At 43.9% G+C, this 14,359-nt stretch overlaps 1 protein-coding gene across 1 annotated transcript in view; it reads right to left on the bottom strand.

Moving 5' to 3' along the window:
• The window catches only part of sema5a (sema domain, seven thrombospondin repeats (type 1 and type 1-like), transmembrane domain (TM) and short cytoplasmic domain, (semaphorin) 5A), an 88,907-nt gene that overhangs the window by 16,025 nt on the left and 58,523 nt on the right, over window positions 1-14,359 (bottom strand). The window contains exon 15 of the mRNA XM_030080000.1: window positions 6,214-6,439. Within this exon, the coding sequence (XP_029935860.1) occupies window positions 6,214-6,439 (226 nt within the window). The remainder of the gene's footprint in view (window positions 1-6,213; window positions 6,440-14,359) is intronic.

The following is a 14,359-nucleotide window of genomic DNA, read 5'->3' as shown; positions in this document are numbered from 1 at the left end:
TCATCATTTTGTACCCAAAGAAAAACGGTTGGCTTTCACGGGAGAAACCTTTCTCCTTGTTTCTGGTAATTCTGTGTAACCGGACTGAGGTGGAGTCCAGCTTGATTGGACAGGAAAAGCAAAAAAGAAGAAGAGAGTGGTGCCAGAGACGCGAAGGCAACAGGTTTATCGCCTGATAGAGAGAGATTAAAAAACATTTTGCAGGCAGTAGCCTTCTTGGACTGTCAGACAATCATCACTGTAGTCAGCACTGAAACCAGTATTTTCAATTTTGATGTGTTAAGAAGTTTCCACACCTTCTCTCCATCGAATCCTAACTCACCAAGGCCATAGATGAATATATCCAACAATTAGATGGCCAAATTAATAAGCCTTTATAGCCTTAAATAGAAAAATAATCACATCAAGACACCTCTGGTATATTATGTAACCTCAAATAAGCTGTGTATTCTGCACTGTTTAGTTGGACTAGTGATCCTTCTAGTGGTAAAGAGTAACACAGCCCCAGAAAAAGAGAGTGTTGACTCTAGGGAGAGAGACACAGATAAACAGGAAGACAATAAGGATAGCGGGATGGTTGTCATCCGTCAGCAGCGTCCCTCAGCACTGTCCTGTGTCTTCTCAGTGTCGTCTCCCGACGTCTGTGAAAAGGAAACTAATCTGTCGCCCATGAGAAGGGCCTGGCCTTGCACCCAGATCAGCTGAAGTGAAACACATCAGCCCACTGACACGCCACTGTTTCTCCCCGGGAAAAATGAAGCCATCACTCATCTCCAGCAGCTGGCAAAATTACAAACCCACAACCTTCTAGAGAAATGTCCTTTATCTTCGTAGCACTGTCTTTGCTGCGGCTGTCTTCTGTGTAAGATGTAAATTGGAAGAGGAAAAAAAGAACTGGTATAACTGCCTGATTTCAAAACTTTTTTCAAGCTTATTGCTCCATCATAAAAAAAACACCCTCAGTGAACTTTGAACTCATTCCTGTTGTCTGTAGAGCTATTGATTAAAGCAGGCAGGCATATTTGTTTCATAGAAATATGGCTTCATAGAAATCATCGTTTAGATAGTGTGGCGGTGTAGCGGCGAGCCTAGTGGTGGTGAAGGTGACTGATAGGATGGATGTGGGTTGGGGGCTGACTAATGATAGACAGGTTGCTGTTTTGATCACTTACAACAACCTGGGGCTTTGATTTCTACTGTAAGAGGATGGGTGGTGATTAATGGTCCATCAGTCCCTTGAGCAAAAAAAAAAAAGCTCCATGGGTGCTGCTGCACTGTGATGTCTGAAGAAATGGATATGTGAGGATGCAAAAACACAAATTCAATGTAATTTGTGCAATTCATCCACTAATCACAATTGCCAATTAATGCATAAACATTAATACTAAGAGATACTGCATTATTAAAAGCATGGTCAGGGGATAACTATGATAATAAATAAATAAATTAATTAAAGGTTTATACTAAAATTACCGTCCTAACTTTGTATTAGCAGACACCCTAAAAACAACATTTCTACAAATAGCACTTCTCCATTTCTATATGGATACAAATATAGAAATAGTGTTTACAGAAGATAAATACTGTGTTTTGTCGCTGTATAAAAAGTGTGCACAGGGAGGTGGACAGGACAGAAAGTGTTGGGGGGGACAAAATAGCAATTTTCAGAAGTGGAGGTGGGGCATATTTCCTCCATCCACAGAGGAAATTACACCCCTGGACATGGGAAGAGAGGAGTCATATTAGAGGCAGAAAAAGAAACACAATGGATAACAAATTGCCCACAAATTGCATTCTGCTACATGGCGTTGTAAATATATATTAAAGGATGCAACTCTGCATAACTAAACGATTAAGAAAACATTTGACTTGGATTTAATTCAGGCATGTGTGATGTAAAAAAAAAAAAAAAAGAAGAATGGCAACAAAGATTACAAGACTAATCGCTGGGCGTACATGATGAGAAAGGTCTTTAAATCATTACAGATCTTAAGTAATTAACTCATCGCTATCATTAAGCTATGATCACTGATATGTGGCAACTCAGTATGTTAAAGAAAGCTCAGTCTAAATGCTTGGTTACATCATTTATTCATTATCAGTCTCTTATAATAAAGACAGATTGAGATCTTAAAATAAGGTAATGAAAGAAAATGAGAGAGAAATGGAGAAAAAGTGGAGAGGTCAGCAGCCCCCACCAAGGCGCCCGCATATATCTCAAACATTTATTTATTTTTTGACAAGAGGATTAATTCCCCATATCTGCGAGGCACAGATGAGACCTCTGAATGTGTCAATATCATACTCTGCGACTCTGAATGCAATCCAAATGTCAGCGGTGTCTGACGGCTCTGATGCTCCAGCAACAAACACGGTGACATTCGGCGTACACGGGGAAGATCTCGGCAACAGAATGGGCTTTTTATCGAGGAGGAGGCGAACGCGTATCAGCGGGACAGCTCCTCTTACAGAAGCCAGCGGCGCTCGGTTTCAAAGAAGTGAAAGCAAGGGAGGACAGGGCTTGGTTTCTAAGGGGAGGGGAGTGAATTCGTCTGTAAGTCTCCTGATTGCTCTAGCTGGTGATGTTTTACACCCTGATAGTGGTGCGGATAAACTATGGCTACCTGTGGTGTTTAATCTGTTTAAAAGGAGCATAAACCATCATCTCTGCATACAGGCTGCCCTACAGTCTCAAGCACAAATTTTGCTACACTGATACAATATTTTCCGAGACTACGTGCTTCATTCTGACTTACAGACACACACGCTCTCACACAGGCACACAGGCACATACAAATACACCGTGTGGCAACCTGTTTTATTGCCCCTCTCTCAGAAAAAGCACAGGTTGTGCAGGGAACTGTAATCGATAGCGAGCCGCCCGATGCAACCAGTAAATCTTTATCGGGTGACAGACCATTTCTTTTGGGCGCTCATCATCTCAGGAGGATCTCGGGGTCCCTTGCCCTGGTCGTGGACATCAATAAACCCCTTCAGTGTGGCGGTAATTATCCTGCAATGGCCCCTTGCTTTGAGAAAAGTTAACTGCTGTCCCTGGGGCTCTGACACCCCATGCATCTGTGAGGGGCAGACAGTGGGAGCAGGGGCTGCTGGAAAAGCCTCCTGCACACACACAGGCACACATATCCATCCACCCACCACTACACAGACAAAAAAAAAAAGAAAAAAAAAAAAAAAAAGCACAGCACACACATACACATGCATCAACCCACCCCCACACACCCACACACCCACACACACACACACACACACACAGCAGCGGTGCTCTCTAGATGGATGGCAAGTGCAATAATGGTTGAAATGAAGAAGTGGATCACTGGAGTCCATCCTGTTCTCCGACAGTTATGACTTAAAAGTCTTCAGCGTAGTGAATCATGTCGAAGAGCGGAGATGAACAGTTAGCATGGGACAAGGAGAGAGCAGCACTCGGAGGGCAAGTATACCTCCATAGGTCTTGTTTTCAACCAAACTGGAGCGAAAATTACACGTAAGGGGGGGAAATCTTACATTTCGGTTGAGAACGGCCATTTTTATGGTACAGAAACACTTTGTCCTGCAAGAGTCCGCGAAGCGTGACCAGAGAAATACACATTGGTATGAAAACTAGTCTGCATTACTGAAAAGGCTGTGCTGCATGGGCGGTGCTTTGAGGCAATGCAGACGGGTACCGCCTGAAGCAGAGATGTAAATGACTTATGTGTTTAAAACGTTGATAAACATAAGTGGGCTGTAAGGAGCAGAGGCATCATGACAAATCACAGTGGTTGATCATCTCTGGCATTGAGGCTATAATGAAGTCTGTCCTCATTAAGTGTTAACTTTATGGTGCAAAATAAGGCTGACATGTGAGTTATAGAAGCACTTCACCCACAATACAAAAACATATATATTTTCCCTCTTCCGCCTGGTGCAGTTTGTCCTCCCAGATAGCTAGCGTGGGATTTGGTGAGTCTGCTGCCATCTTCCCTGTCTCCCTTCACGCCCATACAACGGGGCTGGATGGGTAATATTTTATGGAGAGCAAAATGACAAAAATTTACATGCGAGAAACTCAACAGCAACACCTGTGTTAGAGATTTAGTCTCATATTCAGTGGTAAAAATCAAATATTTCTGAAAACAAGTGGAAAAATCTGCCAGCTGGATGAAGTAATCCCACTGGCTTCCAATGTAGTTTCACTTGGTTCAGGATATTTTATGAGAACAAGTGTAAATGTTGAAACAAGGCAGAAGATCAGGCCATTAGTATCGGGGAATTGCTGTTTGAAGAAATTATCAAACTGGCAGAGTTTTTTTTCGCACTTGTTTTACGACAAACAAGACGAAATAGGAGACTAAAGGACTTGTTAAGATGGAGAGTTTTGCAGTGAACAGATATGCGGCATAATACACTGCCCTCGGAGGTGCAGAGTTTCAATGGGAACTCTTTCCGCCCATAGAACACCAGCAGAGTGTATCTATCCACCCTAAATGAGTACGAAAGAGGAAACTATCTACATGGATAAACTGCACTTGGGAAAAATGAGAAAAGTTAGGGAGTTAAAAAAAATAATGGGTCAGAATTTAATGTGCAACACTGCAAGTAGGCTACAGAACCGCCAGCTTAATCACCTGAATGTCCCATTTTTAGTGATTGTGCATTCAAACAGAGCACGGCATAAATACTCTGTATTTGTGCACTGTATCGTGGTGGGATCTGAAGCTCAGAATACCCACGGTGCAACACAGGACTGAACAGCTCACACGCCGCCATCTGTCTCCTGTAGCGGCCTCTCACTCACCCACAACAAAGACTGGGGCTTTGTGAAAACGACTGTTGAGCACACAGCCATCTCCTTTGAGTTGGCGTAATTAACACTGTTGCTAATCTGATGCTGGGCTTCTGGTGACAACCTCTAACGAAACACACGGTGCCTGTTACCTCCTCCTGCTAATCAGAACCACGGCAGACCTGTTAACGTTCAAGTCTTTGTTCGCTAATGTCTTGGACGGGTGGCTGTCACTCCTCTGAGTCTGAAGTTAAGGCGTCTCTGTGACTGCCAGCATTCATGTAAAACCCCTGCAGTAGCATTGGAGCGCTGGCTTCAAAGCGCGAGGAGGATAAAAAAAAAATGCACCGATGACAACAGTGAAGGATATTGACAGAGGAAGACAGAGAGATAGATTCATAAAAGGAATTAGAAAAGGAAGCGCCAGATCAAACGGGAGAAAACCCCGCCGACTGCATGCATGAGGGTTAACCCTAGTGATTAGCCCAGCGTGTGGCATTGAGCAGCGGCAATAGACCACCCAGAGACAGACATGAAACCCGGTTTGGTGGGAGCCGCAGCAGATTAGCCCGGCGCTAAAACTTAAACCCTAAAAAAAAATCTGCCATTTATTTCCCACTGGGGCTGTAAGCAACTCCATAAACAAACTTTTACAGCCACATCTGTATCTAAAGCCACTTTACTGCGGTGTTGTGCCTCTGCACCCCGCACCCAACCCCTCCCCCTCTCATAATTTTGCCTGTCCTCTCTTTAATTTGGAGCCTTCCACTTGACAGCATAAACAACTTGTCAATTAGCGGCCTGCTTTGTACAAACGTTTATGGAGTTTAATTCTTCCGGGTGTGGCTGACTGAGAAGATGTGGTGCACCAGTGGAGGCAAGAGGGAATAGCTTGGAAGATGGATGAAAAGATAAGTGTGTTTGTGTGTGTCTTATGGAGAATGATAATTTGGCTTTGCATGCGTGCGTGCGTGTGTGTGTGTGTTTGATTGTGGATGTGCATGCGCGTGAGAGAGAAAGAGAGAGACAGAGAGCGGGCGCGAGCTAAAATTAGTTGTAACTGTTTATCGGCTTTGTGGATTGGAAGTTCATTAACATGTCTGACGTTTTGATCCACTGATAGAGTCGAGGAGGATCGGCAAACACGAGAGCCGATTAAGATATGACTGCTTTAACTTAGATGGAGCGAGAGAAGCGAGGGAATGAGCAAGGCACAGAGAGAGAGAGAAAGAAGGAAAGAAAGACCGAAAGAGAGAGAAAATGAAAGATCTAAAGAACAACTGCCAGAGAGAAGACAGAATAGCTCGAGGCGAGGAGGCCAGTAACTAGCCTGCAGAGATGCAGCAAGCCAGTTGGAGGGAGATAAGACTCAGACACAGAGAGGCTGAGATTGCTGGAAAGAAACCATCTGTCTCTCCACTCACCGTCAGTGGAGCAGCCAGTGGATCCATCACTGGAGCAGTACCGCATCTCGATCCTCTGTCTGCCCACTTCCAGCAGGCTGGGGTCCGGGATGCGGGCCTTGCACGTGTAGCGGAAACGCTGCTCGTAATGCCCGCCGTTGTCCGAGATGTTGACCGGCGTCCAGGGCGTCCAGGGGGTGGTCTTCTTCAAGTCGGGGCAGGGCAGAGTGTTGCACGACTGGTACTCCTGCAGTCACACAGAAAGGCACCAGATGGTTTAACGGCGGATTTAATGGCAAGCACAGCCAGGTGATGACTGTGTCCAGAGCAGGCAGAGTGAGATAACAGCAAATCATTAAGGCAGCGATTAAGGATGACAAATTCAGACAGGCACGGTGCATTTCCAGAGCTTAATAACATACAAATCACTAGACAATACATCTGAAATTCTTAGCAGGGCCTGAAATCAAATTAAAAACCTTATCTCATGAGGAAACACAGCTTTAGTTTGTAGTCCTTAAAGCTGGAGGTGAGTCAGCATTTCAGCATCTCAAAAACGTACAGCAGCACTGCAACAGTGGCTGCTGGAATAATTATCATTATCATCATTATGTGTCAATAGCCATATCTCATGCTTGTTTGTGCTTTTGTCAAACTTTTCCACTTCGGGAGAATGTTCAAATAGCTGAGTAATGAAGTTCAAGTGGAGAGGTGGCTGTGTGGGAGGAGTGGCTACTGTAGTGGAGATTTAGTGAAGATTTTGTTTTAGCTTTCTGCCTGTATTTATTACATGTGCAGGTTCAGACACTGAAAAAAGTGAATTGGTTTGTGAAGACTATTGTGATGAACAAATCATTTTCAAACACTATGGATACAATCAAAATCAAAAATCAAAATCAAATACGTCGAAGGAAATCATGGTTGAAGTAGTGGCTGTTTTATGGTTATGAGACGTGTTGACGGGCGCCTTATGGAAAGTGTCCGGGGTCGCTGAATCATTTATGCTCAAATGAGCCACCTGAAGACGTCTGTGGTACACGCTGTCATCTCCATGGCAACCAGCAGGATGCTTCTCCATTTAGGAAAGACAGATGTCGGCTGCTATGCCAAATCAAACACATGCTACGTTTAATTTAGCACAGGAGGAGGAAATCTTAAGAATTGCTTTTAGAGCAAAGGAGGAAGCAGAGAAGAAAAAGTGTTGCTTCATTTATTTAATTATTTTTGTCTTTGAATTCCCCCTCTGATGACTCTTTAATGACCTGCAGATGAGGAGATATTCCTCTCTTCAAACCCATCCATTATGTTACAGCCAATCAATCAGTCAGTCAATTTCAGTCACGAGGCTGTTTTCATTTCCATGGCAATGACAGCGTTTTTTGCGAAAATACGACAAGCAATGACACATTCTGCACAGGTACAACATACCGCGTGATGACACATTTCTCTGTCTAATATGATTTTGGTCATCAGACACAGTCTACAGACACATGTCTAATAACCTTAAAACAAAAGATACCAGAGCCTGACTGATACTGGATTTTTGGGGGCCAATGCCGATACCAATATTTAATACCAATGTCATTATATCAGCTGATATATACATAAACATGATAATCTCACTAATGCGGTTATCAAATACTTGTGACAAAGATATGTAATGGGGACAGGACATTTTACAGTTTAACAAACTAACCTTTACTGTCCAAAATGAGAGCAGTGCACTGATATCAAATAAACTTCAATGGGAATTTAACAATTATGAATAACTATAAATATGAAAAAACAACTACATGCAAATAGAACTATATATTTAAATATATTAATTGCGCTTGAATTAAGTAAATGGAAAAACACTCATTTCTAAATTACCCAAAGCATCTATTTCTGTATTATGTCCTGTAAAAAATAAAGAATAAAAAAAGTTTTCATATTGGACAACATATACGCTGATACTGATATATCTGTGATGGGCCAATATCAGTGGATAACATCAGCCGACCGATATATGGGTCTGGCTCTTGTCTCTTGATTCTAGTCCTGTCTGCTAGTGTCCCTTGATGTGGTGGTTTCAGGTCAGTTAACGCCCAAACCCCCTCACACACACACACACACGCAGACAAACAAACAGTACACACAGCATCCCCCCCAACATCCCCAGCCCTGTTTGCCCAGCCTGACATAGTCTGCTGTTCTGCCGGTGCACATTGGATAAGGATACATTCCCATTAGACCACTTGCTGAACATGGCGAGGGGTAAACAAGCCAGGCAGAAAAGGTCATTGATCAAGTTTAATTTATAACCAAGGGGGAAGGAGGGAGGAGGAGAGGAAGAGAGGAGCGAAGGCTAATGCCGGAGGGGAAAAAAGGGAGCGAGGCCTGGGACCTGAGTGGCACAACGGATGAAAGAGAGAGATACGAAGAGGCGAAGGAAGTGGAAAGAGGATGGGGGGGGAGAAAAACCACCAAATGCTACCGCACAACCCCCGTTTTTGCATCTCCATCCAGCTTCGGGATCTGTGCAGTAAAAATGAAAAACACAGCATCCAGGCTCTAGCAGTTTGATGTGTGAGTCACTTTCAGAAGACCCATAGGTATATATTTTGCCTCTGCCTCCCTCAGCCAGTACTTCTATTTGGACCAGCAGCTCAAAACATTCGGTATTCCTGGCCGCAATATTTGATGATACACCGAGAGTCTAAAATATAATAGGTCGGTAATAGGCAGCCTGGCCACTTTTGTGCCTGGCTAAATAAATAAGGAGGTGGAGGCAGTGATACGTCTGGGGTAAATGACACTGTAACTCACAGAAGGGAAGGTGAGATGGCTGCCATTCTCTTCACCACTTGTTTATTTATGCTGAATAGGCCTTGAGCGACTGCCAGACCTTGACAAAATAAGATAAGAGTTCCTTTTGCACATCCATCAGCCTGTCACATGGGAAAGGCTGGCAGGTCAGCTGAGGAGAGCAGCGCTCCGGCATTATGTGCTGCTCTATTTTTCACAATCTCACTTCCTCTCTCCGACTCTCTCTCTCTCTCTCTCTCTCTCTTGGTCTCACTTTCTATCTATCTATCCATCTTTATATTTCTTTCACCTTGTTTTTCCCAAACTGCGCATAACTCGCCTTGTGTCAGCGCTGCTTTTTTCTCTCCCCTCGTTTCCCTCTGCATCTACAGTATCTGTATCTCCGCTTCCCTTCCTATCACACTCCATCTCCCTCTCTCCCTCCCTCCCTCTGCATCTCATCCCCAGGGTACCAAGGTTAAAAACACTGGGAGGATTCAGATTCTGTTACGGCCCATGATGAATGAGGGTGTCACCTCCGCCGCGCTTCCTGCCTCTCTCCATCTAGCTCAGTAATCATCTCCAGACATTAATATTTAACATCATCATGCATCAGGAACCGACCCTCCAATCCACGATTATCAGCCAATAACAACAACAAAAAAAAAAAAAGAAAAAAAAAGTCCACCTCAGCAACTTGCCACCTATGGCGACACCTCGGCATGAATGAAGGTAGAAGGGAAGCGATCGGTGGGTGTTTGTTGTTGATGGTGGCCAAACACAGTTAATATTTAATAGGGCTTGTCTGATAAGTGTTTCTCTCTGTACTCTCAGAGGATTAGTGTCGATGCAGAGCGCTGCAGAGATAATTACTGGGTTTAAAGCTAAACCTCATTCAAGGTCTCCAATGGCATCCACATCACATATCGCTGCAGCGCCAGCAGCTCACAGCAAGGTGATTGGTGTATACGTAATAAGGATTCCCCATTGACTGAACAGACATCTGAGCCTGCTTGTGTATACTTCATAAAGCTGCCCTGTGGGTTGAGCACACTACCTTTGACTAATGCCCTTGCGAAAGCATCCATGTTACTTGGACTTGGCTGTCATATTGTTTTACTCCGTTTTGGAAACACCCAATAACAAATATTGAAGGAGGGTGGATGGTTCATTATCCTTTAATGCAAAAGGAAAATCGTGGTTCAATTTCTTTGCATGCAAAACACAATAATAAAAAAACGGCTGGAAAACAGCCCGCACTACTTTGAATGGCCATTTTTATAACAAGTTTTGAATAATGCATTAAAGACAGACCAGGCCGTGTGAAATAAACATCAATACAGCCCTCACTATGAACCGGAATTGAAAAAAAACAAAAAAACAAAAAACATAAACAAACAAAAAAAAATCCATAGGCTTAGTGCACACAAACATACATAATGAAGCCAATTAACTAACTATACATCCAAATAAAATCTGAACATAAAGTTAATACCAAAGCTGTGAACATGTCTTATAGGCATTCATTATGCGCCAGCAATTTTAGAGACGGCTGTCTGTGCCAAGGAGAGAGCCGTTATCTGAATTAAACTTTGATTCACCCTTGAAATGTTTAGAACCACGGAAGCTGTTCCGAAATTAGATAATTAAATTTTTTCATCACATTGTTTGCAGTGGCCATGGAAAGCTAATAAAACAAATATAGGAAAAAAAAAAAAAAAAAAAAAAAAAACTGTCTGCACTCTCCACTCAGCCACACTAATATCTCTATTTCAGAGAAATTAAGCAAAAGTGAAAACGTGGCGGAAAGCAGTCGAATGTGACAAGTGGCATGCGGAACACAAAATTGGATTCAATTAGTCCGCTGATTTTCACTCATATTCACGCCCCCCGGTGAGAATTGATATGCATTATGGACGGATGGAGAGCAGCGATTTTATGCAGTGCAACACCTTTAACAGGCAGCTGCCCACAGGCGGCCAGCACAGTAATGTGTTTCTGGCTGCTGCTCAGGAGAACTTGATAGCATCTTTACTGCCGCACACAAACAAGCTGGCTGGTCAGGCCGCCTGCACCGGCATCGAGGTGGTGGCTGTTTGTTCTGCCTCTCTCTCCCTCTCTCTCTCTCTCTCTCTCTCCCTCTGTGTGTGTGCGTCTGTGTGTGTGTGAGAGTGTGTGTACATGAGTATGTATACATTTATGTGCTACCTGAGTGATGGATTCAGGCATCTCCCAACTCGCTCACTCTGCTTATTTTTCTAGGTCTTATAGGCTGAGGGGGGAAACGAGTTGAGAGGCAGGAAAGGAGAGAAAACAGACAGACAGAAAGACAGAGAGAGAGAGGGGGAAAAAAAGAGAGAGAGAGAGAGAGAGTACCTCAGTGGGCTCTGAAAGCATAAGCCCTCAGCCTCTCTTCCTCATTTTTATTAAAGAATGTATGAGTGGAGGGTGCAACACATTGTACGTATTTCCTTCTGTGTGTGCATCTGTGTGTGTGTGTGTGTGTGTGTGTGTAACAGGCCCTCTGTGGTGCCTGACCATCTGTGGGAGGTGAGTAATAAGGAGTCATGTCTCTCCAGCCTCCAACCATCATTACACTCACTATTCTCTTTATTGGACTGGGAGAGCTCGCTGTGCATGTGTGTGTGTGTGTGTGTGTGTGTGTGTGTGTGTGTGTGTGAGAGTGTGTGTGTGAGTGAGAAAGAGAGACAGAGAGAGAGAGTGAGAGAGAGAGAGAGAGAGGGGAGGCGGGAGCACATATGAGGGCATATGCATACACACTTGTACCCCGACATTTAAGTGAATCCTCCAGATGTGTGATACGTGTGTGTGTGTGTGTGTGTGTGTGAGAGTGACTAATCCTCTCTAGTACCTACATCTTTATCTATTGTGGCTGAGTCGCTGGAGACAGAGGCCTAATGCTCCTCAAGACTCCATGACAAATCAGTTCAATTAGCAGCGCGGGACCAAACACACTTCATCAAACACACACACACACACATGCACACACACACACCTTCTCTATCTCTCTCTGACTCCATAATGGAGCCTGCTGTCAGGTCTCCAGGCTACACACATACACACATGTACACACACGCACAATGACGAGTGCGCGGTGTGCCCACACGAGAATACAAATACACTGGTGTGTGTGTTCGCACGTCGCTCTCCCTCTACTTAACTTTCATTTCACAGCCCTGCTGCACAACTGAACTCCTCGCAGGTAAATAGAGCAGCGTTCGATATCATTAAGCGGCACAGTGCGTCCTCAGCTCTGCCTGGCTCTGAGTTGACTCATTTAACTCTGAGCGGCAGAGTCAAGATGCAGAGTTCAACCGACATGAAAGATATATATATATTTTTTTTATGTTTGAACATTCGGGACATTTGATGCATAGAGGAGGAAACACCACAGTGGCTGATACGTTTTTTATGATTTCCCTTTGCTCTTCAGCAAGAGTTGCATCCTGTTTACGATACGGTCTATGTTGAGTTTACATTTCTGCCAGTCATTTCACAATGCATGCCGTATCTAATTAGATTTTTCAGTGTTTTCAGTGAGACGACTCCAATATAAAGACGCGGATGTGAGGTAACAATGTTTTTGAGGGATTATTGTTTCTGAGGGAGATTTCCATCTCTTCCCAGTGGGTGTCAGGTGATTGACAGTAAACAGAGCGTAACGTAATGCAAGCACCGATATGAAAACACTCAACTCGGCACAATGAAATAATATAATTATATAGCTGGAGCAATTTCCAAGCCTGTGGAAGCTGTTTTTTCATATTGTAAAAAAATGAATGGCAGAAAATAGTTTCTTCTGATGGTGGGGAGATGAGCCGTGACACCTTCGCTATGCTGACTGTGTGCAGAAACAACCAGGAATAATGTAAATGACAGCGGCAACCTAGATGATTGGCACAGACCTAAAAAAAAAAAAAAAAAAAACACTGGCATTACCGGGTAAATATTCTCAATACCTGACACTAAACCTGAAAAGATTACGATTTTATACTCTCTTTCTTTCTTATGCTTATGAAAGATAAATAACTACCTTTACTGCTATTACAGTATCGTTTAAAGCCCCTCTTTCCCCTCGGTTCAGTCAGCCTTGATTTATGTGGATGGGAATCTGCTGTGAGAGGCACTGCATCAACAGCTTTCATACAGTGAATTAATTTTTTCGGAAATAATACTATTCATCTTGCTCGAATTAGTTTATTAATACAATTTTTTTCCAGAATAGCAAAACTGGAGAGCTGTAATGAATAATGACTCATTGCTCCTTTGTTTGAAAGAAGAAAAACAACAGTATAGCTCCCCTCTTTTTTAATTTCACAATGCGTGTGACAATTTTTCCTCTTATCTACAGTACATCTGAGGCAGGCTGACTGAAGGCAAATGTCTTCGTTTGGCAGCGTCTTTCTTTCTACACTGAAGGTGGGGTTAAGCGCTGTGTTGGGGCACCAAAGAGCCACCAAAGAGAGAGACTCTGTTTACTTCCGCAGCCTAGATTTCTTTTTTTGAGCCAGTCTTGGGATTCAAACTTGCAGCGCAGATACAGCGGAAAGAAACATAGGAGTGTGCAGACCGGGATGGAGTAGCGCTGCATGGGCCAGGGCTCAAACTGATGAAGTTGCAGGCGTGTGGCCTTTGCATCAGCAATTTGAGGCACCAAAGCACCTCCGGACCCAACGCCTCTCCCTGGATAAAGCTGACACACAAGAGCAAAAATTCGGGGTATGCTTAATGGAATACCGCACCCGATGAGTTTACTTTAACCACAAGGGGACATTTTGTTTCCAGCGTAGCGGGGCTGCATAGTGAGCGGGGAGACTCTTCCTTTAACCTCAAGTGTCCTCGAGCAAGACAAGAAAATTCCTTGCAGCCTCTGTGGCGCTGTTTTATATCTGACCCCATGCTCGGAGCTCCCTGTGGAGGGGGTAAGTACAGATAATTTCCCTTCAGGGATCAATAAAGTCTCACAAAAAATAGAAACTGTTGAATAGATTTTTTTGGCTCAGCAATTCCCTTTACATCCTGTTGGGAGTATTAACCATCCACATTGCCCCGGGAAACTGCGTAGGCTATCAGCACCCCTCAGTGCACCTTTGTACATGTTTCAAGATGGAGGAGGAGGAGGAGGAGGAGGAGGAGGAGGAGGAGGAGGAGGAGGAGGAGGAGGCAACAACTTCCCAAAGAAGAAGTTAGTATTTCAAGAGAATTCCCTCCCTGAGATATCTGTAAAGCGCAAAGCAGATGTTAGCCCACCGCTGTCAATTAATGTCTGGCAAACGCCTGCAGCTGACCACAGGTGGCTGTAGCAATATCAATCCTGACAGGTAAACACACACGCACCTACACACACAGACACACACAC

Source organism: Myripristis murdjan, chromosome 20 (assembly GCF_902150065.1).
Source record: "Myripristis murdjan chromosome 20, fMyrMur1.1, whole genome shotgun sequence".
In the NCBI taxonomy this organism is placed as follows: Eukaryota; Metazoa; Chordata; class Actinopteri; order Holocentriformes; family Holocentridae; genus Myripristis; species Myripristis murdjan.
Note: the sequence above shows the minus strand (reverse complement) of the source record. Positions and strands in the feature narration are given on the sequence as shown.